Here is a 27,886-nt window from a genome sequence, read left to right on the forward strand (position 1 = left end):
CATGGGTGTGCCTGCTGGCCTTGCTTTATACAACAACAAAAATGTCTCTTTGTTCAGAAAATAACAATCACCTTTATAGGTACAACTTGCTCTTGATTCTGTGATTCCGAAGTCAGATTGCTGATATCCTTATAGAACAGATAAGCTGACTAGTGCACCATCGTAGGGCAAACTGGCCCCAATCTAGAGATGCATATAGGCTTCAGTTTATTGTGAAGCCCCTGATGGTTGGCAAGAGAAGGGTTTTCCTGCACCGAGTTCACCCTCCTCCGTTATAGGGTTGGAGGGATGGGGCGGAAGGAAGCACAAACACAGCAGATGATCTCTGGATCAGAGCTGGAAACACAAAACAATGGATGGAGGTGCAGAGTCCTCTCTTTCAAGCTGTAGCCTCAGAATAGTGGAAGGGGAACTATCTGTGGGTACCAGTTTTTGCACAAAGAATGCCACTTGCTGGGTTTGGATATTGATGTTCTCTGTTCCTTAGACTCATCCAACATTATGCAGTATTTATTTCCCAATTATGAGATCAGTTATGTGGTTTTACAGAGCAGAAATGCTCTGCTGTGTGGATTTTTAAAAGCCCCTATTAACAGATGTCAATATAACGTTTTAAAAATAATAACGTAAATCAGGTTTAGAACTTGATCTGGGATAATATTAAGAATGTTCTTATCACACTTATGCAAGGCTTGTTTTCAAATCCTAGCCATGTAAGCCTAGTTACCAAGCAGTAGAGGATATTATAGGATTATATAAGAGAATGTAGCTGCAATTAACTGTCCTCTTAATTATCTAATACATATGGAAACTTATTCCAGAGAGATGTCACAGAATGATATTTACATCAACATGGGATCAGTGAATTGTAAAATTTACAGTTAAAGTCATGAGGACTGCAGTGGAATGCAATACAGTTTATTAATTAGTATAACAAATTAGCTCTGTTTTGATGATCCGCACTATTTGAAAAAAATAATACCTTGATTAAAATCAATGTTGAAAGAAAGTGGAAATGAATTATTTAGGGGATGATAATTTTATTTATATTTTTATTATTTAATTTTAAAACCCTCAAGGCAGTTAAAAAATTAAATTACGTCACTCTGTTCTGAAGTGATATGGAACACATTGGTCCAAATTTGTGACACTTGTAAGCCTTGTTTAATTTGTGGACAAAGATTTAACATCAGTCTGTCTGGAAAAAGTCACCCTCTGAACTTGAAACCCCCTCCCCCCCTACTCCATGTGTATGTATGAATCACTGTAGTTATCTACTAGTAAAGGAAGAACATTCTGCAGGTACCCAGGAGAAATTCAGTTCTCCTTACTGCTTATTTCCCAGTCTACAGCTCTGGTACTGAAAACAGATGCTAGGGTGGCAAGCTGGCAAGTAGACGAGGTTTGCTGAGCATGGCATCACAGTGAGCCAGCCCACTAGCCTGAGAGACCAGTATTGAGATAGGCAGTAGAAGCTGGTCAATTAGGATGAAAGGGAAACTGCTCCATGAACCTCAGTCTGTCCTTGACCAACTCCCACTTGCCTCCCTTCTTACTTTTAGCCAGTTCCTGGGATGGGAATTGTCTGTCAATGCTTCTGGCTCTGTCCCTGTCCCTCCCTACCAATCCTCATGGGCACCAGCCACCACTACAGCAATAATGTCATCATGCTTGTCTCTAAAGGCTGGAATGTAAGCCTATCACGGTGGAACCCATACATTCCACTGGTCCCTTTCTCCATAACCTTGTCCCAGCAGCAGCCAAAAGTATGCACCCATATTGGTCCTTGGCCATCCTATAGGCTGGTGGAGAAATAAATGGTCCAGGTAGGAAGCCATACATCCAGTTTCTCCCAGAGGCACCCCCCCCCCAATTCATGGTATCTAGATAAGCCATACAGGCAGCCAGATACCCTTCAGTTCAAAATATAATCACATAGTCTAAAATGGATGTTAAACCTGCATCGTGCTGCAATGTTAAAATTTCAAATCAAGTAAACATAATTGCTTGGGCATTAATAGAAATATCTCCCCAAGCCTATTGTGATCTCATGGTGTGTGTGTGTGTGTGTGTGTGTGTGTGTGTGTGTGTGTGTGTGTAACTCTGTATAAGGCATTTCATGTTTTGGTTCTTGAGGATTGATTTTAGCAATGACTTTTGGCTGAAAACTGGAACCAGGACTAAACTGAACAGCTTTCAGTCTGCGTCCAAAGGGAAATACTGAATTGCATGGGTTGAACTGCTACACGTTTATTTTTGTTTAGATTCAAGACATTTTCACAAAAATGTATATATCTTCAACAAAGTGCAATACTGCAGGGAACTGCCCATTCCATAAAGCACGTTATGGAAGGCAAGAGTGGCAGAATTCAAGAGATGCAAGGCAAAAATAATAATAAAAAAGAGGAAGAATCCATACTGATTAAACCAGAACAAACAAATACCCTGCTCAGCATCTATATTTTCAATTTATAGTGAATTCCACTTCTAACAGATAATTTTGTTTTGTTTTAAAGAAGGCAAAAAAGGCAAAAAAAAAAAAACTCTATGAATACAGTCCCAGAAAAGAGTGGCTTTCCATCGGTGATCACCTGTGTGCCGGTGGAGGTAACAGGATGGAGCTGTGATGGACAGGATGGCAGTGACTACGACAAGTGTGCTTCAATGCGAAGCCAATGGAGTCCTTGCCGAACGTAACGGACCAGGTGGGTCATACTGCTGTGTTGCGATAATGGAGCTATCACCAAGTCCAGCTCTGTGAAGAACTCTGCAAAATAAAAATAAATATAAGGAAGTAGACTCCTATCTGGGATAACTGAACAAATGCATTCACAAAGTATTGTGATTATTTATTAAATGTGTATACTACCCTTCCTCCAAAGATCACAGGGCAGTTTACAACATAATACAAAAGGAGAATACAAAATCCATAACAAAACAAAACAGCAACAACACATACACCAATGTTAGCTGTGTCCATTAACTTTAATGGGTCTCCTCTGAGTAGGCTAGCATCAATGCTTTTTTCTAGTGTATCAGTCATGATTTGCAAAATTGAGTGGGCTACATTTTTAAGGAGTCAAGAGACGGGGCTTATTAGAGTAACAAAGGTGGCTTGTTACAAAATATGCAATTTGGGATTTTCAGCAGCTTATTATTTCTGCACTTAGCTTTAGGAATAATAATAGCTGGTTATGGTTTCTTCTCTACTGGCTGAGCACCTGAGCTGCTTTGACTCAATTCCAAGCAAAATTGCTTGCGGGGGAAGAGAACCTGGTGATCTTTTAACATTCAGAGCATGAGGTAGAAAACAGAAACATATGTACAACCAATATAACAACAACAACAACAAATAAATAATAATAGTACCAAGGGAACAAATAAAAGGTAAAACAAGTTATGCAGTTGACTAGGAAGTTGCGATTCTCACATTCCTCCCCTCATTTCTGACTTGCCATTCAAATCACCACATGTAAGCATATATGCAATCTCATGTTGCTTTCCTAAGCACCAGTGGGAGGGTGTGGCTGCTCTTTGCTTGTCTCCTGATCCAGCCACTACAGGCTGGTGCAAATGCACTAGTGGAACCAAGCCAGCTCTGCTGTCTGTGCGTTTATTCTGTGCCAATCTCCTGTCACCTCTCCCTCCAGGTAAGCTGCTGTGATGCCTTTGGCAGGAGACCAGGTAAGCGCTTGCCCCTCTTCCCCAGCAGCTGCCCCTCTTAGCATAAGTCAGCCTTCCTCAACCAGATGCCTTTCAGATGCTTTGGAATGCTGTTCCCATCAGCCCCAGTCATTATCAGCCCCAGTTATTATCTAGAGGGAACCAAGTTCAGGAACACTAGCACAGATGCACTGGGAATCTACATTAGTTTGCTGGCACAAATAAATTCTATTGGTTTTTAGGGAGTCTCAAAAATGCAGAACTACCCATCGTGATTTGTTATCATTCCAAAGTTGTCTGAACCATTTCCAACCTGGTTTGTATGACAACATGGTAAACCACAGCCAATGTATGAATGGTTACAAGGTGTAATCTGGGTTGACTCCCACCTTTTGCCACACAGAGGCGCGCGCGCGCGCGCACACACACACACACACACACACACACACAGCTTGCAAAAATATGTGCCCTGAAATGCAGGTGAACTGCAGCAGTGACTTTAAAAAATAAATATATTGCAAGCTGCTGTGGAAATGTGGCAGACCAAATACTAAAATTAGAAAAAAACGAGAAGCTGAAATTGGCTGATCCACCTTCCCTATCAGAGAGTGAACCTGGAACCTTCTTTAGGCAAAGGTTGTGCTCTATCACTGAATTACAGTCGGTTGCTGCTTTCCAAGTCCAAACATCAGTCATGCTCCTGCAGCTCCCTTCAAAGAAGCATCAGCCATCCATTTTCCCCCCTCACCTACGCTTGTCAGTGTCAACAACGGTGAAGAGTCTGCTTTAATCTGAATCCACTAGATGAGTCATGGACTCAAGGCAAACAGAACGACCTGGCTTTCAGCAAATTTGTCATAAGAGGCAGCTCCACATGAACACCATTAGTGTTGTAGATGCAATGTCCCCCCCCCCACAAAAATTGACTTTTAAGCAAGCTGGAAAAGGCCAAAGCTGAGATATCATTCACAGTCTCAAATGTGGACCTCATTTGCTCAGCTCCCACTTGTCGGTACTTGGAACTCAGCATTCACACAGCTCAGCTGTACCTAATTATGTTTGTCAGAAGAGTCCTTCAAATGTCACTTTCGCATTTTGTTCCCTACTACAAAATAAATGTATAGAGCACCAATTATGGTTAACCAACTTTAGTCATACTCAGTCTGTTGAAATCAATGGACTTACTCAGTGTTATTTTTATGGAAAAAGGTGCCAGAACTCACCACAAATGTTCCCCTTGTTCTCTTATAATGGCAATGGCGCCCACCTGAGAGGTGCTCAGTTCTGGCTGATAGAAAGCCCTGGGCTTACTTAAGTCCATTTCTTTCAGTGCTTCTACTTTGAGTATGGTCACCTGCACAACATTCTTGAAAGGTGGTACAGGCAACTCTCAGCTTAAGTAGGGGTTATATTCTGGATGCAGTGAGTAAAGTAAGATTGTGTATAGTCAAAACACATTGGATTCAATGGTATGTGAGAGTGCCAAAGTCTCTCCCCCCTCCAACATCCACCCCCTTTTAATTTTTTAAGAATTTTTTTTTTTTGCCAAGTGTGTAAAGCTGAAAGTGAGCAAGTCACCTGTGCATAAGTTGCAAGCTACCTTTACAGAAATGTATTAAATTGAAATGGGTAGGGAGCCCACCAGATGGTGCCTTTTCTACAGCCCCTCCCCCAACTTGGAACTGGTTCTCATGAGGACTAGAAACATCCTTTCATTTAAACAAAAGAAAGGGAAGTAGACTTTCTCTGGTTCCTGCATACAGGACCTAGGGAAAGAATGTAATAAGCAACCACCACCAGAGACATTCACATTCTTTAGATCAGAGATATAATGGAAACAGTGTGAGGCACCTTTGTTTTCTTTCGCCAGCTTGTCAGCCATGTCCCAGTGCTCATAGCTTCGCAGGATGTTGTTGGTGATGTTGACATGGCTGGCCGCCATTTGGTGGATGCGCTGGGGAATGCTTACGTTCCCTGATGAGGAGGATCCTGAAGCACCCATGGCGTTCCCAACTGAGCCAATGGGCGATGGGCTCAGAGACACGGGAGATGGTGTTCCTGTGCTCCTGGGAAAAGGGAAAGAGAATGAGATTCCACCTTACGGGAAATTTCCTAGTTGTTGACTTGGGCAGTTTGCTGAAACACTTTATGTTAGGTAGTGCAAGCTGGTCTATTGAGACAAGTGAGGCACCTTGGTCCCATCAGTCTGCCTTCAGCCACTTGAAACTTGCCTGCCTTCTTCCTTGAAAAGGGGGTGGCCTTGGCTATCAGCTCCCCCTCCTTAGTTTTCAGTGCTGCCCCTCATAGAACTCAGGGAGGAGGATGTGGACATAATTACTGGCTCTGGCACTACCTACTGTTAGGCTCCCACCTTCTGTCCCCAGCAGTCTCAGGAGAGAACCAGCCACCACTGGAATTAAGAAGTGGAGGAGAATCAAACATTCACCAGAGAGGTATATTGGATCACACGTGTAAGAAGCTTTATGAAAGGGGCTGGAGGTGAATGGATGCGCCTCCAGCCCTTTGAAGGAAACATATGCCAAGGCCCTCGCAGGATGCCGGCCAACCAGCTGAACAAGGCAATTCACAACACAGATCAAGGAATATGCGCCACCAGCGATGGTCTGCACAATCTCTGTGACCAAATATGAATTTGCCTTGTTGCCATGGGAACCTCAGGGAAGAAGATTTCTTCCTCCCCCGCCCCAATGAAAGCAGTGGGGGCTTCCCCACTTTTTGCTTAGCACTCTAGCATGAAACCAACAGCAAAGGAAAGGCAGAATGCAAACAAGCCTTTAGCTGCAGATTCTTCCTGTTTTAAGGAATGGAAGCTGGACTCTTTCAACTCAGCTGGGCTATGGTCTTAACACCCATTCCCTCCCCTGCTTGTTTGTAACAGAGAATGCTAAGAACCTCACCAGACTACAATTTCAAGCATTCATTGGGATAAGACATGGCAGAAGCTGACATAAGACTAAATTTGTCCATCTAGCCCAGCTATTGCAAGGACAGGGAACTTTTGACCCTTCTTATGTTGTGGGGCTCCAAGTCCCATCAGCCTCAGGCGACATGGCTGATGGTCAGGGATGATGGGTGTTGTAGTCAGACAACTTCTGGAGGGCTGATGGATTTCAGGCAAAGATCCAAGGAGAGAATTTTGGTAACTGGGGCTGACTGAAAACAACAACATACATACATTTATTTTTTAAAAACCCTATTCATGCTATGAACACTATTTTTCAGATTGCTCAGTTAAGAAAGAATCAAGTTAATCAAGCCATACAACTCCCAAGATTCCCAACATAAACTCATGAGCTGTAAGGCTGTGGCTAATTTGCATATCATATTAACATCATTACAATGTTTGACAATTAATCTGCTGGTTCCCCCGCCCACAACGCCAGTGTTAGTATTTGTCTATTCCTAATATTAAAAAAAATAATGCTTCTCCCCAAAGCCACAACCTACCTCTCAAAGCTGCTGTATAAGCTGATAGTATTATTACTATTATATTTTTAGAAATTATCCTAGCAATGCACTATCATTATTGTATAATGTTGCAAATGGACCGTTCTAAAGTTATTTATACACGATGAGAAACACTTTTGCTTCATTTTTGTAGGGACGGTACCCCAGGTGCAACTTTAGCTTACCTAGAATTAAAAAAAACTGGGTATAGATTTTGCATTAAGGTTGCAGGAAAAATGTGTGTGTGTTGTGGGGTGTGGGTGTGTGTTGGGGGAGTAGGTAGTAATTGCCACCATTTTGCAGGGAACAGCAGAAATAAATATATTTCATAGCTACAATGATTTTCCAACCTGCTGTTAGAAAACACTCAATGTGCATTATTGGCTTACTATCAAAGTATTTGGTGGAATGAACTAGGACTATTTGCTACAAAATCCAGCCCCTCTGCATAGTAAACAATGCACCATTTTGGAAAGCTCCCTATACAGGAAGGGCCATAGCTTGGTGGAAGAGCATCTGCTTTGCAAACCTAAGTTCCCAAATTCAGTCCTCTGTATTTCCAGATAGTGGTCGGAGAGTCTCTTGCCCAAAATCCTGCAGAGCAAATGCCAGTCAGTATATAGACAATACTGAGCTGGAAGGACTGATGGTCTGACTCAGCATAAGGCAGCTTCCTATGTCCCTAAAGAGCACTGGGGTAAGCACAACTAAAAATACTTCTATAGAAGCCCTTAAGAACTTCTGTGGCGGCTTGTTTCTATTTGGCACTGATTCATCTGGGCAGTGTTTTACAAGAAGCTGTGCTTTAAGTTACCTATTTAGAGCTAAGCTAATGCTCTCATATGGATTTTCTTCTAATTCTAACACCAGAAATTAGGAAACATCTGCCAGCTGAAAGCCCCACTGTGGGGCTTGCCCTTGCAGTGTTGTGCACTCAAAGAGAGCTCAATAAATTCTGGTTTCTGGAAATACAATTAAAACCCTAAACGTAAACATTTGGGGGCATGTGCAAAATCCCAAACACCTGTGCAACACAGCCATGACTTCAATACAGTCTACTGTCTATTGTTTGCTTTGGTTTAGATATAGTAGGTTTTATTGTCATGGTTTTCCCCAAAATGACTTGGAATTTGGTGCGGATATTGAGAATTTCAGGTTATAATTCTTTACTGCTCCCCCTTCATAGAATTACAATCCCCACATTTCTCTATGACAGGTGTGAAGAACCTTTCCAGCATAGGGAACACATTCCCTAAGAATCATAGAAACCTTGAGTAAGAAGGGACCCCAAGGGACATCTAGTCCAACTCCGTCCAATGCAGGAATCCTTTTGCCCAATGTGGGACTTGAACCCACAACCCTAAGATAAACAGTCTCATGTGCTACCAAATGAGCTAAGCAACCTTCTGGGGAATCATCTGCAAACAAAGCATATGTGCTAACACTTAGCTGCAGTGGTCTAGTGTATGGGTGTAGCCAAGGGCAGCGGGGGGGGGGCAGCTGCCACCCCAACAATAGGAATACTTAACTGACCAACCACATCGGTTCTGCCCCCCCCCAATAAAAGTCCTGCTGCCCCCAACAAAAATCCTGGCTACGCCCATGGTCTAGTGGCAAATTCAGAAGTTCAGGGTCCTGTCACTACAGTTACAGCCACACTCCTTTTAGATTAGACAACTTTCTAAGATTATTCAATAATATATATATATATATATATTAGGGTTACATTGCAACCATCAATGCAGATCTCAGTGTGTTGCCTTTCAGCTAGGTCTGCTATTTTCTGTGCACGTACATGGGCAAATTATTTGGAGTGCTCTAATATCTTGAGTGATTTAAGTTGTGTGTTCCGTAGAGTTGCATTCTACGTAACAGAACTTGCACACCATTCTCTTGAAATGGTGTTCCGAAATGCTTAGCTTTGGAGCATGCAGGGTCTAAACAACACCCCTTTGATGTCAACTGGCAGCTCTGCTGCAGAAATAATGGGTCTTCAACCCTCTGTGGCCCCAGACCACTTAGCTGTGGTCCCTTCTCCACTGTGTCTTCCGCTATACCCCTAGTTGAATGCTACTCTGCTTAACTAGGAACAAGGAAAATCTTTCATATACACAGAAGACCAGCCCATCAATGACTGAAACATAAGAACCAATTCATGCCATATATTAGTTCTCCTTTCTGTTCACAAGCAGCACCTGCCCTGTGCAACCTGTGACTCACGAAATCAAATGGCAAGGAATCAACAAGGCTGGTTAGTGACAACTCTTCCTGTTTCTGTCCCAGCTGGACAACAGAAAATAAGATTTTATTAAGTTCCTGGTTGGCAACACCTGATGAGCTATTGGTTCAGTTCAGTTTGGTGGGTCTCAAGGCACACAGGTCTGGTCCACAACATGTGGATGAGTTAGAAATGCAAGCCTGATTGATACTATATTGGTTGCAGATTTGTTACCACAGGAAGTTCAATGGGCTACTGTTGGTATATAAAGTCCTTAACAAGTTTGAGATTACTTTACTTGTAGGATTACCTTACTCTGTATGTGCCCACTCAGCCAATTTGCTGTAAGAAATCATTTGTTTAGTGTGGCAGCACTGACACTTTGGAACTCCCCGCCTATTGATATCAGGCGGGCGCCATCACTGTACTCCTCCTAGTGCCTGCTAAAACCATTTCTGTTTAGACAGGTCTACCCAGTTATATAGAATGTTGATGCAAGTTTTAATCTGTTTTTACGTCTACTGTTACTTTAACTTTTAAAAAATCTTAAATTATTGTTGTCTTTTAAAAATTGTTTTATCTTTTTGGTAAACCACTTTGTTAGAAAAACAAAACAACCACCTTCAATTTAGATGTGTATAAATTTTATTAAATAAAATAAAGCTGCTTTAGTTTTAATATAAGTGTCCAGTTAATTGGTTGAATAAGTGCATTCATGTATTCACCACTATTATGCTTCCAGTTTTATTAAACAGCACTTACCATTTATCAATGAAATATTCATTGGCCTTTCATTACTGAACAAATCTTTTTTTTTTGGGGGGGGGGGGTCGGGGCTGGAATCATTGCCCTGGAGATTAACTATTTTGGCATCCTGGAACACCATGATACTTCCTACTCAATTAACAGCTCTTTTTATGTTCCTCATTTGGCTTTAAAAACCGCGCTGATGAAGAGAGTGGGATCGATCAATCCACACAAGGTTTCTCCTTGTTCTGCATGCCAAACTAACTCATGCAACATTTCATCGTAATATAACTACTTATCTTCATCAATGAATAAAGCCTTCACCCCTCTATCCCATTTAAATGGTCATTTCCACAAAGAGAGAATACTCACTTTCCATTGCCTCCCCAAGGAGAAGGGGCCTGTGAAACTTTGGAGCAATTCTGTAAGAAAAACAAGTTTGGGGGAAAAAGAAAGAAAGAAACAGGTCTTTGTTCACTCAGCAGCAGACACAAAGGAAGATTTACATTGCATTAATATTGATCAGCGCAAAGGAAGGCATTACCTACTTCAGTAGCAAAGCAGAAGGTTATATATATATATCTAACCATACCAGCATAATAATCCCTTTTAAACTAAAAATAAAGGGTGAGGGAGAAACCTGCAGGTTGGATAATTAGTGGGCTCTAACTAGGATGATAAAAGTCAACGAAAGATGCTATATACCAGAACTCCAGAATAAATCAAGCACCTTTTGTGAAGGTGGTTTAATAATCTTTATCTAAAATTCTTTCTGCAAAGGATGTTTTTCACCTTGCAAGGGAAATCAGCAAACTTTACATCTGGACACAAAAGCTCAGGATGATAACTTGAAATTGCATCTCATAATTGAAAAATATTCGTAAACTTGCACTGAAGACTGTGGTCTTGCTTATATTGGTGGGCCTGGCCATTTTTGGTTCAAGCTGCCAATATCTGTGCATGTGTCCATGTTACAGCAAATACTCGGTATTTAATTAGCATTAAAAAATCCATATAAATCTGTGAATGCCCAGATATATTATGAAAGTCAGCAGTGGTTGCTTACACACTAGGAAGCTTTAGCATTGCCAAGAGATTGCTATTCTACAGGGAGGCTGGAAATGACATTTAAATTATGTTTCCACATGGCGTCAAATTTAGCATATATTTCTCATAGGCCCATGCTTACAATATCTAACTTCAATAATATTTACTCAGAAGGAAGTCCCATTAACAAAGGACTTGCAACTAATTAAAGGTGGAAGAATCAAAGTAAAGCCACTTTAAGTAAAAGAAAGAAGGACAAGGAGAAAGCTGAAAACTGAAGGGCCAATTGCAGGAAGAAGCCTCAATAGTACTTTGCTAATCTATGGTGAGCTTCAGTGTGTGTTTGTGAGGGAAATTCACTACACCTTGGAGCTGGAAAAAAACCATGGTTTAATACTACTACATGAATGAGCAGAAGTTAGTCTTAGGCTTGCCTGCTCCACTTCCCCACCCCCTTTGGTGTAGCCAGGAGGATGAAATAATAATAAGCATTCGCTTCCAGGATTTATTGTAACAAGTCAAGAAGATGTGGTTTATGACCCTGGCTTGTTAAACCAGCGTATCTCCAGTTCAGATGTAACAATAAACTGATTAGTTTAAAGCAGGCACCCAACCTCTCCTCATAGCAATGCTAGTGTAGGAGAGGGGAGTGGGAACTGCAAAACCCAAAGTCTCACTGTTGTTTATGCTCTGAAAGCCAAAACTTCAAAGCAGGCTAGTGTTAAAAAATACCATAAGAATTAAGTGGATGAAAATTTTCATTCCAAATAAAGCAGGCAATGTGGATGTAACCACATGTCTTAATTGGCCCATTAGCATTATGTCCTACAATGGGGAGGGGACATAAAACAGTAAATGCTGCAATTCACAAAATTCATATGGGATTGTCAATGTACACACATGAATATCAATACTGAGGATATTAAATGTAACATGCACAGGTGCTGCAATTGCCCCTCATACTGTTATGGGCTGACATTTACCACATGGGGCTTTTCACATGCTTCAGAAACACCATGGTCAGCTTACATAAGTAGTTGCCGTGTGCAAACCAGTTGCCCATTAGAGTCAAACATGGCTCAACCTGTGGTTTTCTGTGTGGCACTCAGAGTAAGAGAAACAAACTGATGCTTACCTTAAAGTATTCCATAAGAGATCTGGAGTACTTCATAGCATTCTCCCTCTTTAGTTTAAACATTCTCTGGTAGAGAAGGGATAAGCATCGGTAGCTGTGTACAAGTTTTTTTTGGGGGGGAAAACACATTTCTTCTGTTTAATGAAATTGCAAACTAAACACAATCCAGTCCAAATTAAGCAGACCCAGAATCATATGTCCTCATTCCCCATCAGACTGTTAGTTGCCCCTACTATGGTGAAGCTGCAATTATCTCACAATAATTTTAATGAGCGTCAAATCTGTAAAACCAAGAAAAATACATGTGCATCAGTCTGAAGTGCAACTGATACGAGTGGGAGAGGCTGAGGCTACAATCCTAATTCCATTAACTTGAGAGTAAGTCCCACTCAATTCAACAGCACTTACTCTTGAATAGACATGTTGGAATTGTGCTGTTAAGTGCATGTGTAATTCTCATTTCAATAAATGGGGATTAATAGAACCATAGAATTGTAGAGTGGGAAGGGACTCAGGGTCATCTGGTGTAACTCCCTGCAATGCAGGAATCTCAACACACAGTCCCTCATCCAATGTGAAGCCATACCAGACTCTGCTTAGCTTTGCAAATGTGTAAGCAGTTTTATTGCTGCGTAAGTGCATGGGTTTGGCTGGATCGTTTGCTCTACATATTATCCTTTCTCTCCTACAAGGAGTTTGGGGCAGTGCACATGGCCTTTTGTGACTATCCTTACAACAAGCCTGTGAAGTGTGTGTGTGTGTGTGTGTGTGTGTCGGGGGGCACTACAGGACTACTAATTGAGCTTCATGGCTGAGTAAGGATTTGAACCTAGGTCTCTCCCCAAGCATAGCTCAGCACTCTAGTCACTTCACCACCATTTTGTTGCCTCTTTCCCTTTGGGACCAGTCTTCAACCTCCCTTAGAATGGGAACCTTTTTCCCTATGAAGGGCTGTTGACTCAAGGCGGGGGGTGGGGTGGGAGCAACAGCTCAATATTCTCAGTGGAAAGGTTACGCTAAGTAATATGTTTGAATGTTGAATGTGTAAGTGTATGTCTATTGTCAATGGATAAAACAAACACCATTAGATGTACTGTTGGATAAGTGATGGTTATTGTATTTGAATTTGTTTAAAAACCACATACACACAGAGAGAATGAAATTGTGTAAAAGGCCACATGAGAAACAAGTTGAGGGCCACATGCAACCCTTGGGACACAGGTCCCTCTCCCCATGGCCACAGGGAGGGAGAGAGAGCAGGTTGAGTGGAGGTTACCTTTCTTTGAACCCGGGCACTGCTCACATGCCTTGTTCACGTTCCTAAACAAGGAGAAGGACCATGGACTCTCCCATTGGGTGAGGACCCTCGGCAACTGCCCAACAATATCTATCCTGCTGTTATATCTGTCTAAACCAGGGCTGAGGAAGACAACTCACCATAGAACTGCCAGTTTCTTGTCTCCATCTGTGGCTGTAGAGCAAGTGAAGTTCTTCAGCCTCAAGGCATACCTTTAGTGGAGAGAGATTTAAGGGAGGAAAGGGGGAGGAGAAAAAGGAGAAGAGGGATTAAATATTGAGTGTCAGCAAGGATGCTTCAAGAAAAATGAGTGAGTCAAGCCATTGGTCCACCTAGACCTGGAGTGTTCTAATCCCCTTAGGAATTCAAAGGCAGAGATCTTTCCAGGTCTAGGCTCCTCAAGTGCTTTCAAACTTAGGGAGACTAGCATGTGGGCAATGCACTCTCAAACAAAACAACTGTGTGGAGTGCATCACCTGTGACACTGAACTGCAGGAGGGGTCCCCTTGCTGCTCAACCGTTTCCTGTCCTGGCTTGCAAATAATAAAGTTGGGCAATTTCCTTTCCTTTCCTTCTCTCCCTCCCCTCCTTCCCTGATGAAAGTGTTCCTCACCACCCGCAACATTCCGCACACTTAAGCCTTCTGAAAATCAAATCATCATAGAAAAACCATTGTTCTGAGCCTTAATACAATTTCACAGGTACTTGTGTTAGAGTAAGTAATAGAGTTCAGTGTTGCGTAAGGGGGTTTTAAGGTATCCGGGCGGTCTCATTTACAAGGGAGTAATGGAGTGCAGGAGAAATGCACTGCTTTTACCGCACTGGATCACTGCCGCCCCTGTCGTCATCACCATTATGTGCTTCATCTATAAAGGACCCTTTTAGTTCAGCGCTTTCTTTCTTCATTTTCTTCCTCCCCTGCCCCTTCTTGTGCTTTACGACAGCTTCTGTCATACTTGGTGGCTCAGGACAAATTAAGGTTTCGTATCCTTTGAGGATGTGCACGCTTAAAAAGGAAGGGATTTAAAGATACAATTAGTCTAAACAGCCTTGGCAGCCGTATTTCTGGCATCCTGAGTCACTGTGATGTGTTGCTCATTCTCACAAATCAATGTCATCTGCGTGCATCTGAGCCTTTGAATAGCTATAATTAGCAAAATGGATTAAAAAAAGAACCCCCAAAGGTCTGCTGGGAGGGAAGACAGCAGGAAGAGACAAGGGACATCACTTGCTTACACTGTATTTTCCAGCTCTGACAAATCCCCCCTGCTCTCTCTCTCCAGGGTAAAATTGCATGTGAGGGCAACAGACCCATGGCTTTAATATGTTATGTGCACCAATCATATCAACATAAGGAAATCTGCTGGATCAGGCCAATGGCCCATCTAGCCCAGCATCTTGTTCACATGGTGGCAAGCTAGATGCCTATGTGAAGCCTGAGCACAACAGTACTCTCCCCACTTGTGATTCCCACCACCTGGCATTCAGAGGGCCACTGCCTTTAATAGTGCAGGTAGGACACAGCCTTTGTGGCTCCCTCCCACAATGGAGAAAAGGGGCAGGTTTACATATCAGAAAAGGTGAATGGTGCCTCTCTGCCCACAGATTACCTCCCCACACCTGTTTCTCTGAACACTTCCAACAGCTAGGATAGCACCTGGCATTGAAGCTCAGATAATGAAATGCAACATGAAGTGAGGGGGGGAAAGCTGTGAACAGGGGTGAGGTTCATCCCATTCAATGGATAGGTCTGGCTTAGTTGAGTTTTAGTATGTGATCATTCTGCTGCCCTGAAACCTCCTTTGTGATCTCCCCTTTCTGTTTAAACCAGAGCTGCACACAAATACACATTCTGAAATATTTACAAGGCATATTATTTCCCCAAAGATAACAGCTTCTTTTCAAATCCGGTACATTTCTGCTATGTAAACAAATACTCATTCATAATGCAAAGCATGTACTATTTCCTCACTGATGCTTCCCTGACATTGAATTCTTTCATGTTATAAATATACGTTTCTAAGGGGAAATCCCACAACTGCTAGGGAAAGTTGGTTCATATGCTGCGTGCACAGTGCTTGGTCTTGTACATTTGGGTTGACACCTGACTTTTTAATGGCTTGCATGTGCAGATGAATGGCCGTTGCACACACTGCTCCACAGATATCACCTCAAACACAATATATTTCAGTGGAATCAATTCAGATGCCAGCAACTTGTCAGGAAGCAACTCTGCTCCCTTAGTCCTTCACATGCATTGCAGGGGATTCACAAAATCAAAGAATTGTAGAGTTGGTTATACTGCACAACCCTTGTGGTCCCTTTACAACTCTACAACTCTTTGATTCTATGGTCAAACCATGGTTTGCCCATTGCAAACTATTGCAAGCCATGTGAGGGGCTCATGTGCCTCCTCCTCTTCTACTGGTTCAAGGTAATCATGGCTGATATTCCCTTATAGGGCAAGATATAGTGGCTGCAAACCATAGTTCGCCTCCGCATCAGCACTGTAGTTCAAAACCAGTCCAAGGTCCTTGATGCAGAATCTACTTGAAATTCAACAGGTAAAATAAAATAATTTCAATCCAGAGAATGGTTATGATCCTCCCTCCTTTGATTTTGGTGCCTATATAAGGCCCAATTTGCAGGGTTGGATTGCTCAGTCTATTTCAGGTTTGTGTCAATTTCAAAACTGTTCACCCATCAGTCCATGTTTGCATTAATATGCATTTTTTAAAAAAATCCATGTGAAAATTCTTAAATAAATATTTTACTACAAAATGCATATTTAAATAGCAGTTTGTCTCAGTGCAGACATTTCTAAACTTTTACACACTTTTATCTTTTACACATTTTGATATGGCTTTAGAGCTGAAGGCTGGACCGCATAATCTGGAGAAGTGTGAAATCCAAAGTGTAACTGCATTCCAATCTGCACATTGGTGTGGGAAGTGCAAATCAGATCTGTTCACATAAAAAAACGGACTGAATGAAGATTCTTCTCCATCCTTATCTATCCTCTGAGGCCTTGGGATCTGGCCAAATTTTGCCAACCTGGAGTTTTATGGCTACTCTTGCTTATTTTTATATAGATAAAGATCCATAGCTATTTTAAAGTTACGCTCTGAGCTGCCTTAAGCATTATGGAAAAGCAGGCTAGCTATATTTCCCATAAAACAAGTAAATAAATAAATGGCAACAGTTTTAATACCTGCCATGTTTCAGCTGCTATTAAAAAGTGTTCCCATATTAAGTGAAAGTTGTTGCAGCAAAGGAAATTGAATTGAAAACTGCTCTGGGGCAGAACCTATTAATAACTCCAGGATCTTCAAGGAAATCTCATATTTACCAGCCCATAAATAGAGCTGGGTTAACTGATCAATAGATCTATCTTTATCTCTGTCAAGTTGAATTAAGCCAAAGACTGCTGATCACAACCACTACATGGGAAAGATCCTGCAAACTCCTTTTGAAATGAAGGCGTATACTCTTTGAAATTTAGCATGCACATAAGATAAGACCCTCTTGGTTGGATTCAGACTAAGGGCTCACCCATGTTTCTGTTTGTACTGTGATTTCTAGACGTCATCCTATTCACTCTGATCACTGATTGCCTTTTTGTAAAGAAGGAATGTCCCCCTCCCCTACCAAACCCGTTTGACTCCCATGAAACAGCAACCACTGGAAACTGAAGCTAACAAAATTTTGGCATGCTTCTCTCAGTCAGTAATACACATCTATGCAAGTCAAAATTTTTTTTGTGTATGTGTGCATATACATGCAAAACGGGGGCTGAAAAGCTGAAACAAACTGACAAATTTCATTCTGGAACAATTTCTAACAGCCAAATTACAAACCTCTGGAAAACAGGGTTTATAACAGAGATCCCAGTGGGCTCCCTTTAATGTCTGGAATGATAAAACTATCCCTTTTAAAAGACAAGTGTCACTGCCAAATGGTGAAATTACTATGCTTTACTTCCACCCACTACATTTCAATTTTAATTTTATGAATATTGCAAATTATATAACACACACATTATAACCTCTAACGGGGCTAATTTATAAGAGCAGTGTCCATCAATTATAAATTTTCTGTGACATTAATAAAATGGCAAGAAGAACTAATTATGATGACTTCTGAGATGAAGATGCCTTGGACTAATCATTAATGAGGTCGAAATGATACTTTTAAAAAGCGTAGCAAGTTCTAATTATGAGTGAAATGAGATTATGAGAATGATCACAGGAAAGCCATTAACCTGATGAGTTCCACAGTCTCGGAGTACATAGTGTATGGAGATTTCGCCTCTAATGGATCGCGCTCCATAGCATTGCCGCACTCGATGAAGGAAAGGGCAGCGTCAGCATAATTCACCGCTTTGCCAAACTTTTCCACCTGAAAAGGGGGAAGAAGAAGCACATTCAAGATAATGCCACAGGTTTGACTTCGGGATAGGCATACACGAGCCCAATGGTTCATACATTTTTGTCAAAACCAGAGATGGTGAGCTCTTGTAGTCTTTATAGTCCCACTCTAGCAAGGAAGAGCCACAGCCCTATATTTCAGCATCTGTAAGTGGCTTAAATGAATGGTTCTAAAGCCATGAACTTCAAATGAAGGATCAAAGTCTTCATTCACAGGTATATCTGCATCAACTGTACACTTTTCAGCCTTATCCATGCATTCGTAAGTGGCCAAAATGAGCACGATAGCTCTGTCATCCTCTTCCACATTGTCCTCTACCAGTTGGAGGGAGACTGGTTGCAGCGGGAAAGCCTCCTCTATTCTTTAACTCCTCCTCCCAAATAGGAAGCAAACAGCAAGCCATATCATTTTTAACCTCCCCCACAAACCCCCACATTTAAAACATCTGAGAAAAAATTAAAAGTCACGTATCTTCATAGCTGATAATTTTAAGGTTGCCACGAATGGCATTATACCTATCTATGCATAGGTTTTTATTCCCTCTGCTGAAGCAACAGTCAAGTCACAAACCAATGTGAAGCAAAGCCAGGTAAGTACACGAGACACCCAAGGAACACCCATAATGAGGTTTTACTATAGAAATCATTAATCTCTTTCAAGTTGGTGGCAGCATGTTTGGAAACTGCTATGAAATGGAAGACAGCCATAGGATGAGCCCCTGAAAAACAGTATCTTTTGGCCATCAAATGTTTCAGTGAAGAGGACCTTTCTTATTTTTAAAATGCCTGCTGAAGGTGAATGAGGGAGACAGCCATACTGATCTTTCAGGGTTCTAGAATGCATGGGGAGCTTCTTTGTGTAGCAGAGGCTCCCTTTGAGTAAAACCCTTGAAGGGTAACTGGAACAGCAACAGTGTGTGAAGCTAGCATGCATGCACTCCCTTCTCTCTGACATTTACGCCACTTATGAATGCCTGAAGACAGCTTCTGTGTGCAGCTGATGTGGATATGCACATGAACAATCATGACTTAACCACCAAGAAAGATTTAATGTTTATTTGAAGGGTGGTTTGTTGATTTTGAGCCTCACCTGTGCACCCGCCTCCTTCTACATTCGGATCAGTAAAGCCCTGAGGGGAACCCCTCTTCTGAAGACCCCTCTTCTGTAATCCTCTCCTCTCACATTGGGTGGAAATCCCTCACTGGTGCCAATGAAGAATAATGATGAAGATCAACTGGCCCCGACTTGGTGGAACGCTCTGTCACAAGAGACCAGGGACCTGCGGGACTTGACATCTTTCTGCAGGGCCTGCAAGACAGAGCTGTTCCACCAGGCTTTTGGTTTGGACTCAGTCTGACTCTTCAGTACTCCTCTCCTTATGGTTTCAATCTATGGGCTACTTTTAAAATGAGGCTGCATTTTAAATTGCATTTTAACCTGTATTTTAAATTGTTCCCCCCCCATTATGTTTTTACTGTAATTTTATTGGTGTTAGCTGCCCTGAGCCTAGCTCTGGCCGGGGAGGGGTATAAATAAATTATTATTATTATTATTATTATTATTATTATTATTATTATTATTTTAAATTTCACTCAAGACGAGGGGAGGAAAGTGTTAAATTCCCTCTCTGGGCATGGTCTGTTCCCATTATTTATCAACCACCCAAAACTGATGCAATTTGCACTGATTTTTATATAAAAAAATACAACCCTCCCAACGCTGAATGCAAAGATGACTCTAATGTCACACACCTAGTTTGTCAGAAAGGTGACAGCTACTTGAGGTGACTTGATTGGACATGGAGATAACAAACTGCAGGCAAATCCAGGAAAATAAAAGGGGGGCATGTGATGAGGGCCCTGGCAAGAATAACAGGAGGCTCAGGGATGGGGTAAAAAAAAAGGATCAAATACAGGTTGTTCCTTCGCCATGATGGATACGTGAGAGGTCTGTGATGGTCATGTGAGGCTGCTGTCAAGTTGTTAAATGGTGCTTGTCTCTGCATTCCAGTCAGAGCATAGGGGATATTCAGCAACACCATGTGATGGGAAAGAGCTTCCTTCAGGCAGCAGCATGATGCATGGTGCCTTTTTGCATTAGTGCTGCATGAGAAACAGACTGAATTCTGCCAGACGCAGATAAAGGTAGCAAGATGAAAGGCTCATCAACATGCTGAGCAAATTGGGCAGTAGGGAGTGGAGCACAGGGTTGGGTAGGGTGGGGTGAACAAACTGGCATGGTGTGCAGAAGTGGCCATGAGCCATTGCCTCCAACTGTTTGCTAGTGGGCTCCAAGGGGTAAACAAATGTTCGAGCTCCTTTAAAAGTCAACTGGCCACGGTAAGGTGCTTTTGGAAATATTCATCAATGGATAGCTATGTTTATGAGCATGCTCGCCACAGTCCGGCGTCAGCAAATCAGCTCGGGTCCCCATCGTGGAACAGGCCCTTCAAGAAGTATGAATATGAGTTCAGTGACGAGTATAGGGCACAGTCCAAATTCTGAATTATGCCAGGAGCGGATCAAGGGAGGGAATGCAGCCAAGTGAGAGTGTGCCTTCTTTGCATGCAGAGGAACCCTGTTTCCATCCAAGGCACCTCCTTTCCAAGCTACAAAGGCAGCAGAGGCCAAGACCCTGGATAGTTACTACCAGCCAGAATAAATGCTGCGCAAACAGGTTACATCTGCTCTGTCCTCTTAAAGTACTTTTATACCACTCAACAGTAATCCTAAAATCCCCCAAATAATCCTGGAACTGTAGGTGCAGAGGCTTGCTAGCAGAACCCCATTCCCCTTGCAGAGTTCCCTGGGAAGAGGGACTGATGTTAAGTCATGCCCACATCTCATCCACTGTACAGGGCTCAGTAACAGGACAGATGGAACAATGGGGTGCAACCTTCTACCTTCCAACAAGCCTTCCAATATTTCCAACTCTTTCAACAAGCTTTCTAAGTGAATATTGTTATCCCAGTTGGTATCAGTTCTGGATAGGAGGGTCTGGTCCCTTGGTCATAGTTTTCCTCACTATGGTTAGATATACTGTCTTATTTAAATTATAGTAATTATTTCCAAATCTGCATCTATATGCATACATTAGCTTATTTAATGAGGACGAATCTGTGTCCTTGTTAGTGTTCTAGCTTTGGAGAGAGATGCATTTTCCATGGGGGGTGGGCACCGCCTAAATGGCCGCCCTGCAATTGATTGGTAAATCCAACTTTGAACGGCTTGACTGCTGCCACTTGGCCAGAAGACATTATCTGGGAACACCCTGTGTTACTGCAGATGATGTGCAGATTCTGCTAATTAATGGTGCTCTGTGCCAATAATTAGAGTAATTAATTGCACACTTTAATACACCATGCAAATCTGAAGCAGCCCTCTGGCTTATCACGATACCTTTGTAGTTCTGAGCAAACTGCCTTACAAGGCGCGTGGGGGGTGGGGTGGGGAGTAGAATGTGAAGACCTACCAGGGCATCTGCTTTGTGCTTCAGCTTCTTGGCCTCTTGCATGTAGTGATCTGCATTGCGAAGCCTGGGAAAACAAGGAGAACAAGAGTAAGCAGCAGCAGCAGCAGTAGGAAATGAGGCTCCAGTGTCACTATCTGTTTAGAGAATGGGCACAGCAGGGTGCTGGCGAGGTTGGGACCATGTGGGCACACTGGGAGGAGTGTCATATGGGCAATATTGGTGCCCTGGTCTGGCTCCAAGCTTGCCGCTGCCCCTTCCCCACACTGTCCGGGTAGTGATGGTGATAAAGGTGTTGGTAGGCTGGCTTCTTGGTGACATCCCTCTGTGTTAGCTGCTCCTGTTTCATTGGCCTGGTTTAGACTTGGTTTTTACACCTGGTTAACACTTGTTTGGTTTATCATACAGAATCGCAGTGAGCTTGATCACATATGTTTTATGTGGTGAAAAACAAAATCCTCACAAATATCCTTACATATTTATACCCTGCCTTTTTCTTTGACAGGGACTCCAGACAGCTTACGGACAAAATAAGAGCAGCTAAAAACATAGGGAAAATAAATAAAACAATTAAACATTAACAGAATTAAAACTATAGATAAAAAATATATTTAAAAAAACAACAGGCAGATCGTTATAAAAAACAACAACAGCAACACTGCACCAGGGCTTTCATGAAAAGCAGCCAGTTTCCCAAAGCCTGTTGGAATGAGAAAGTCTTCACCAGCTGGCAGGAGGACAGCAAGGAGGGAGCCAGTCCAGTTTCTCTGGGTAGGGAGTTCCAGAGTCTGGGAGCAGCCACCGAGAAGGCCCTCTCCTGCATCTCCACCAAGTATGCCTGCGAGAGAGGCAGGACTAAGAGAAGGGCCTCCCTGAAAGTTCTCAAAACCCAGACAAGTTTCTATGAGGGAATATGGTTTTTCAAAGAGCTTGGACCTTTATAGGGCTTTGTAGGTCATAACCAGCACTTTGAATTGTGCCTGGAAACAAACAGACTGGGAGCTAGTTTGGCATAAAAAGAAAAAGGAAACAAATTGTTCATCGATACACATGGCTGTATTATGCTCTAAGGAAAGCTTAAGCGGTTTTTAGCTGATGTCTGAAGCTTAATACCGATAGGACTTGTTGCCTTGATCAGTTTTTTTTTAATTATTCCAAGAAATTATTGCCCTCATACATGGCTTTCTAGTCCTGTTTTATCCTTGCCACCTTATCATGAAGCAGACTAGGCTGAGAGTGTGACTGGCCCAAGGGCACTTGAGCTTTCTGGCTGTGCTGGGTCCCCCTTTGTTCTTCTTGCCTGACAGTGTGCCAACTATCTGATACTGAATCTCTCTTGATTAAGATCCAAAACATAGACAAACAATGGTTTACTGTCATGATCTAGGCCCAGCCCCCTGGAGGGAGACACTGATGAGACCTAGAGATGCCAGAGAGCCTTGAGGAATGAGGGAATTATTGCAACCATGGCTTGTTCAGTGCAGATGTAATGCTTAACCGTGGTTAAAACAAATAATATTTAAAAACTCATGCCTCCACAAATAAGCTCTCTTCCTGGCTTGCAGCCAATTATTAACCACTGTTTTGGTATTTAGATACAACGCTTCACTGCAGTTAAGTGGAAGCCATGGCTAAGCCTTATGTTTGTAGAATGCTCTTGTATGTCAAATATCTGATAAAAAGCGCTGACTGGTTTCTAGGAGGAGAAGCGCCCATTTATTTTTGCTTTTTCAGTCTTATCAGTGCTAAGCTGCTGGATGCAAAGAAGTGATTGATGAGCTGGCTGCAAAATGGCTAACTGTGGAAACCAGGAGCCCAAAGGGGCCTATTAAACTTTGCTGAACAGAAGGAAAAGAGAAACAATTCAAAGTGATTAACCGTAACAAGGTTCCATTAGAAAAGCTAAAATGTAAAATTATGCAACAGGAAAAAGAGAAGATGTATATAGTTCTAACATGATGGTCAAGCTAAAATTCCACACAAATACGTAAATGAGGATAGTGGCAATAGTGGTAATGCAAAAGGGTATATGTTCAATCCCTGGAATCTCCAGTTAAAAGAGGCACAGGGAGAGAAGATGAGACATAGCCTTAAGGGCAAAACTAGTCATGATGCTAGTTGCAGGAATACTCTGAGCGTGCCTAGTTTTTGTAGTTTAAATAGTCATTATGGTGGTCATGGGGAAGATTGAGGCCATGGACCACATGGAGGGGTTTGATCACGTATGAGAAAGTCTTGACCCTGCAGATTTTGCATAACTACAACTCACCATCTTCCTTGGCCATTAGCTGTGCTGGCTGGGGCACCAAGTCCTAACGAATTCAGTGGGGCTTACTTTCAGCTAAGTGCACACATAGGATTGCCATCCTAATCCACCAAGGTTCTAATTATGTCAGGTTCTTATACTCAAACATAGGAGCTCTCTAACGTTTTGCCTCCATCAATATTACCTGGCTACTTCCTATATATCAGCTCTTTGGAAATACTGAACATCTCAAGAACTGGAACTGAATTCTTGCAACATGTGCAGCAAGAATTCCCTATGCATGAAAATATTTCTTAATTTATAAAGTGCAGCAAGGAAAACCAAGGTGGTGCCCTCTGGATGTTGTTGGACTACAAATCCCATTAGCACCAGCCAGCATAGCCAATGGATTCAGGGATGCTTAGATTTGGGAAGGACCATACCTTGCATGTAGGAGGTCCCAAGTTCAATCCCTGGCATCTCCAGGTATGGCTGGGACAGGCTCCCTGTCAGAAACCCTGTAGAGCTGCTGCCAATCAGAGTCTGGTTCAGTATAAGGCAGATTCCTATATTCCTAAGAGCTGGAGTCCAGCAACAAATCCAGAGGGTACCAAGTCAGATGCTGCTGCAGTTACAGGCATCTCCCACATTTTCTTAGAGTCTGTGCCTCAAATCTAGGCAATCACAGGGCTCTGCCAATTTAAAGCATGGACAAGAAATGGCTGCGTAGGTTTGCTCTAACTACTTACGTATCATCAAATGTTATTTTAGGTCTCCTTGGATCACGATTCCCATTGGTGAAGGCTGGAGTGGCAGGCCAGATGCTACTCTCTGGGTGGCTGGTGTCGGGCAGAGTGTTTGAGGACCTGCTGTGGGAATCTTCCTCCTGCAGAAAGCGATTTTTAATTAGCGGCTTTGGTTTTCGTGCTAATAATATCTCTAGATGTCGTGTTAAGCAAGTTTGTGTGTCTCAAAATTAAAACCAAGGCACATATTTTGCATCTCGCAGCCCTTATGTCACAAGTCAAGCTCAATAGATTAATTAAGAACAAGCAGCTACATATTGCTCACACGCACGGTATCATTAACACCCACTTCTAGGAAGGTGTAATGTCAGCATGGACGCCTTGTAGCATCGCTTGCTTATTAAAATAAAGTGGAAAGAAGATGAATGGCAAGTGAAAGACTCACAGGATCCGATGATTAGGGCTGGAACTGGGGATAAGCAGTGGGACGGCCGCTGAAAAATAATTCACAAACTTCCTCCCCTACACATTTAAATCAACATCCATTAAAATAATGACTTAATTCTATTAAATTGCTATAGGACATTACAAAAAAGCATGCCCAGCCCAAGGCATTTTGCTTCCTGGGGTGAAGGACAATCTCTCCCTTGCAATTTTACACATATAAATGCTGACCCGGGTTTTTTTTTCCCTTTCCATTTTTGCAAAACTGAGCAAGGGTGAACTTACTGGTGGTGACCCTTTCCCCCCTTGTGGATGCCAAATGGCGGTTAACACTTCCCTCCACTGCCCCTCTCCCCGAACATCATCACATCATGATATAGTGCTGCTCTAATGGGGAGGGGAGTCAGTGGGGAAATGGTAGCAGCAGGTGGAGGTCAATATTTCCCCCTCCCACCTTGGAATGATCACTGTTGCAAAACAGCCATAATAATAAAGGGAAGTCAATTCTGCACTTCCCCCCTTGCACCCCTTTGCCAAAAAGCCCCCCCAAATTTGCCCCCAAGTTTTCCCTGGAACACCTTCAGCCCGTCATTGACTCTGTTTGGCCAACCTGCAGCAAACAGTATAGATCCTATTTGGACATCCCCCCAACTCCCATCAGCCACACAGCCATCATGGCCCACAGTGAGGGATTATGGGAGCTGGAATCCATCAACATCGGGAGAACGCCACATTGGCTACTCTGGGGACAGGGCATGGCGGAGCAACAATTTGCTCTGGTACAAGGGAATCCCTGTTCTCTAGTGTCCCTGAGTGACTTACACAGCTCCCCTTTGTGCTAGAAGCAGATTTGTTCTCATTTTTCCGGTGTTTGGAGGAGGTGCTGGCCTGCAAGGGATTTGAGAGGTTGTTCTCTTGGCCAAAGGAGCTGCCACTGCTGCTGCTCCGCCGGGCTGCCGTCTCATTGAGCAGAGGAGACAACGGGGGTGGAAACAGCTTCTCTTCCCTTTTCTTTGTTGCCTTTTTCGCTGAGCTGGTGCTGCCAAGCGAGAAAGAAGGACCTGTTGTTATAACCTGGGATGCGTTGACACCGGCAAATTCCAGCCAGATTCTTTCGTGCCTCCTGTTTAGTCAACAGGAGCTCCCGCTGGTCAGGTTCTGGGCCCTGGGTTTCCAAGAGTTTCCTGAAGCTGCTGCTGCTACTGCAGCAGCAGCAGCTGCTGCATTCAGAAGGCACATGTGTACCTTCCCTGCGAATGTCAGGTGACAGTGCTGTGTGTAAGTGCTTGCTCTGCATAGCTGAGGCACTCCAAAAGTATGCCCTGCAACTTGGGTCCATCCAAAATGGCTAATATAGTAATTGCTCTTCACAGGCTCCAGTTGGTGCAAAACCTGCAGCTAGACTGCTGATGGGGGACAGATGATTGCCAGCACATTAGTCCAGTGCTCGAAATCTTGCACTGAATGCCCATCCACTACCAGCCCAGGTTTAAGATTCTTGTATTAATTTACAAGGCCCTTAACAACTTGAGTCCAGGTTACCTCAGGGGCTGTCTTAACCCTTATCTCCCTGCCTATTTTGGGAGGGGGGGAGTCATTGTTAGCGATTCTCCATGGCTCAGACACACAGTTTGTACCCAACAGGAACAATTTGCTCAATATTATGGGTCCAATTTTATAAAACTTTATTCCAGTTGAGGTTAGAAAGGCTCCCTTCTCTGTTGAACTCCTGGCACTTACTGAATACTTTTTTGTTTTTTTTCATTCTAATGGGCATTTTAATTGATGTTTGAATTTATAGTTTTAACTGTTGTTTTTTGGTATTGCGTTTTTGTAAGCTTCTTAGAGGCTATTGTGGTTAAGCAGCATAAAAATTGTTTCACTAAATGAATAAATGATCTAGTGCCATGGAAATGTTTTCCCACCACCCCTAGGGGGGAAAAAAGACTGACATTTAAACCTTAGCTGTTTTTTAAAAAAAGGAGAGGCAAATATACCCAGCTGATTTCTTAACATGTTAATTTGACCATGGATTTTATTATTATATTATTATTATTTTAGTTACTGCCCTAGTCCAGTCAATGAAGATTACTTGAATTTTAATTTTTCCTTAGACAACTCATATTGCATTCTACAGCCATTTACTTTTCATGATTATTGACTCAAATTTTCAATAGCAAATTAAGTCAACAAGAATTTATGTCTCCCTCTTAGTCAATTTAAGTCAGTGTCAGGCAGTTATAGATTTACAATACCTCAAAGCAACAAATCAAAGAGGAACAAGGAAAGCAAAGCAGCTTGATTTCTCGATTGGGGGAAATTCAATGGCCTCAGCTGGCAGTATGCTTCCCAAGCTTTCGCGATAGTAGCATCCATTCCAGTTATTCCCTAATTGTGGCCATTAGCAAATTAAAAACCAGTTTCATCAAAATGGGCATTTAATTGCCCTTCTTTCTCACATGTTTTATCTATCTATCCATCTATCCGATTCTTAGCTAAGAATACATATTCAAGAGAACTGAGTGCAAAATAATTTGCTATGGCAGGGGCAAGAGCCTGGTGGTAGAGCACATCCTCTGCATGCAGAAGATTGCAGTCTCAACCCCTGGCATCTCCAGGGAAAGGTCACTGCATGAACATATGGAGAGCGGCATCCGGTTGGTGTAAAAATGCTGACCTTGATGGATCAAGAGTCTGACTGGGTGAAATGTAATTTCCCATCAACTTGCTTTAACCAGACCTTTGTAAGAGGGGGTTGAATGTGTGGCAAAGAATAGATTTCATTTAACCTTTCCAAGTATGTCTAGATGAGGGAAAGGTTTCTAATTTGTGTGAGAAACTCCTAAGCCCTAATTCTCATGTTGTCCCACAGTCCTTTGGGTGGATCCCAAGCCACTGCAGTAGCATCTGAATAATGGAATCACAAAGTGTAGGAAGCTCCTATACCCCATTAGCATTATATCTCTCTGAGGATGGTAAG

At 42.5% G+C, this 27,886-nt stretch overlaps 1 protein-coding gene across 13 annotated transcripts in view; it reads right to left on the minus strand.

Annotated features, from left to right (window-relative positions):
* Positions 1-2,230: 2,230 nt before the first annotated feature.
* Positions 2,231-27,886, minus strand: part of AFF2 (ALF transcription elongation factor 2) — a 383,311-nt gene continuing 357,655 nt past the window's right edge. For 8 of the 13 annotated variants that reach the window (XM_083722708.1, XM_083722709.1, XM_083722707.1 and 5 more), the window contains 10 exons: positions 25,729-25,945; positions 24,466-24,602; positions 21,475-21,538; positions 17,837-17,973; positions 14,393-14,581; positions 13,716-13,787; positions 12,279-12,372; positions 10,469-10,518; positions 5,515-5,729; positions 2,231-2,767 (listed from right to left, as the gene is read on the minus strand). In XM_083722708.1, the coding sequence (XP_083578834.1) occupies positions 2,646-2,767; positions 5,515-5,729; positions 10,469-10,518; positions 12,279-12,372; positions 13,716-13,787; positions 14,393-14,581; positions 17,837-17,973; positions 21,475-21,538; positions 24,466-24,602; positions 25,729-25,945 (1,297 nt within the window). In that variant the 3' untranslated portion in view covers positions 2,231-2,645. The remainder of the gene's footprint in view (positions 2,768-5,514; positions 5,730-10,468; positions 10,519-12,278; positions 12,373-13,715; positions 13,788-14,392; positions 14,582-17,836; positions 17,974-21,474; positions 21,539-24,465; positions 24,603-25,728; positions 25,946-27,886) is intronic. The other 5 variants (XM_083722703.1, XM_083722711.1, XM_083722710.1 and 2 more) reach the window with 1 other exon arrangement.

The sequence above is a fragment of the Podarcis gaigeae genome, assembly GCF_964106915.1.
Source record: "Podarcis gaigeae genome assembly, chromosome: Z".
Lineage (NCBI taxonomy): Eukaryota > Metazoa > Chordata > Lepidosauria > Squamata > Lacertidae > Podarcis > Podarcis gaigeae.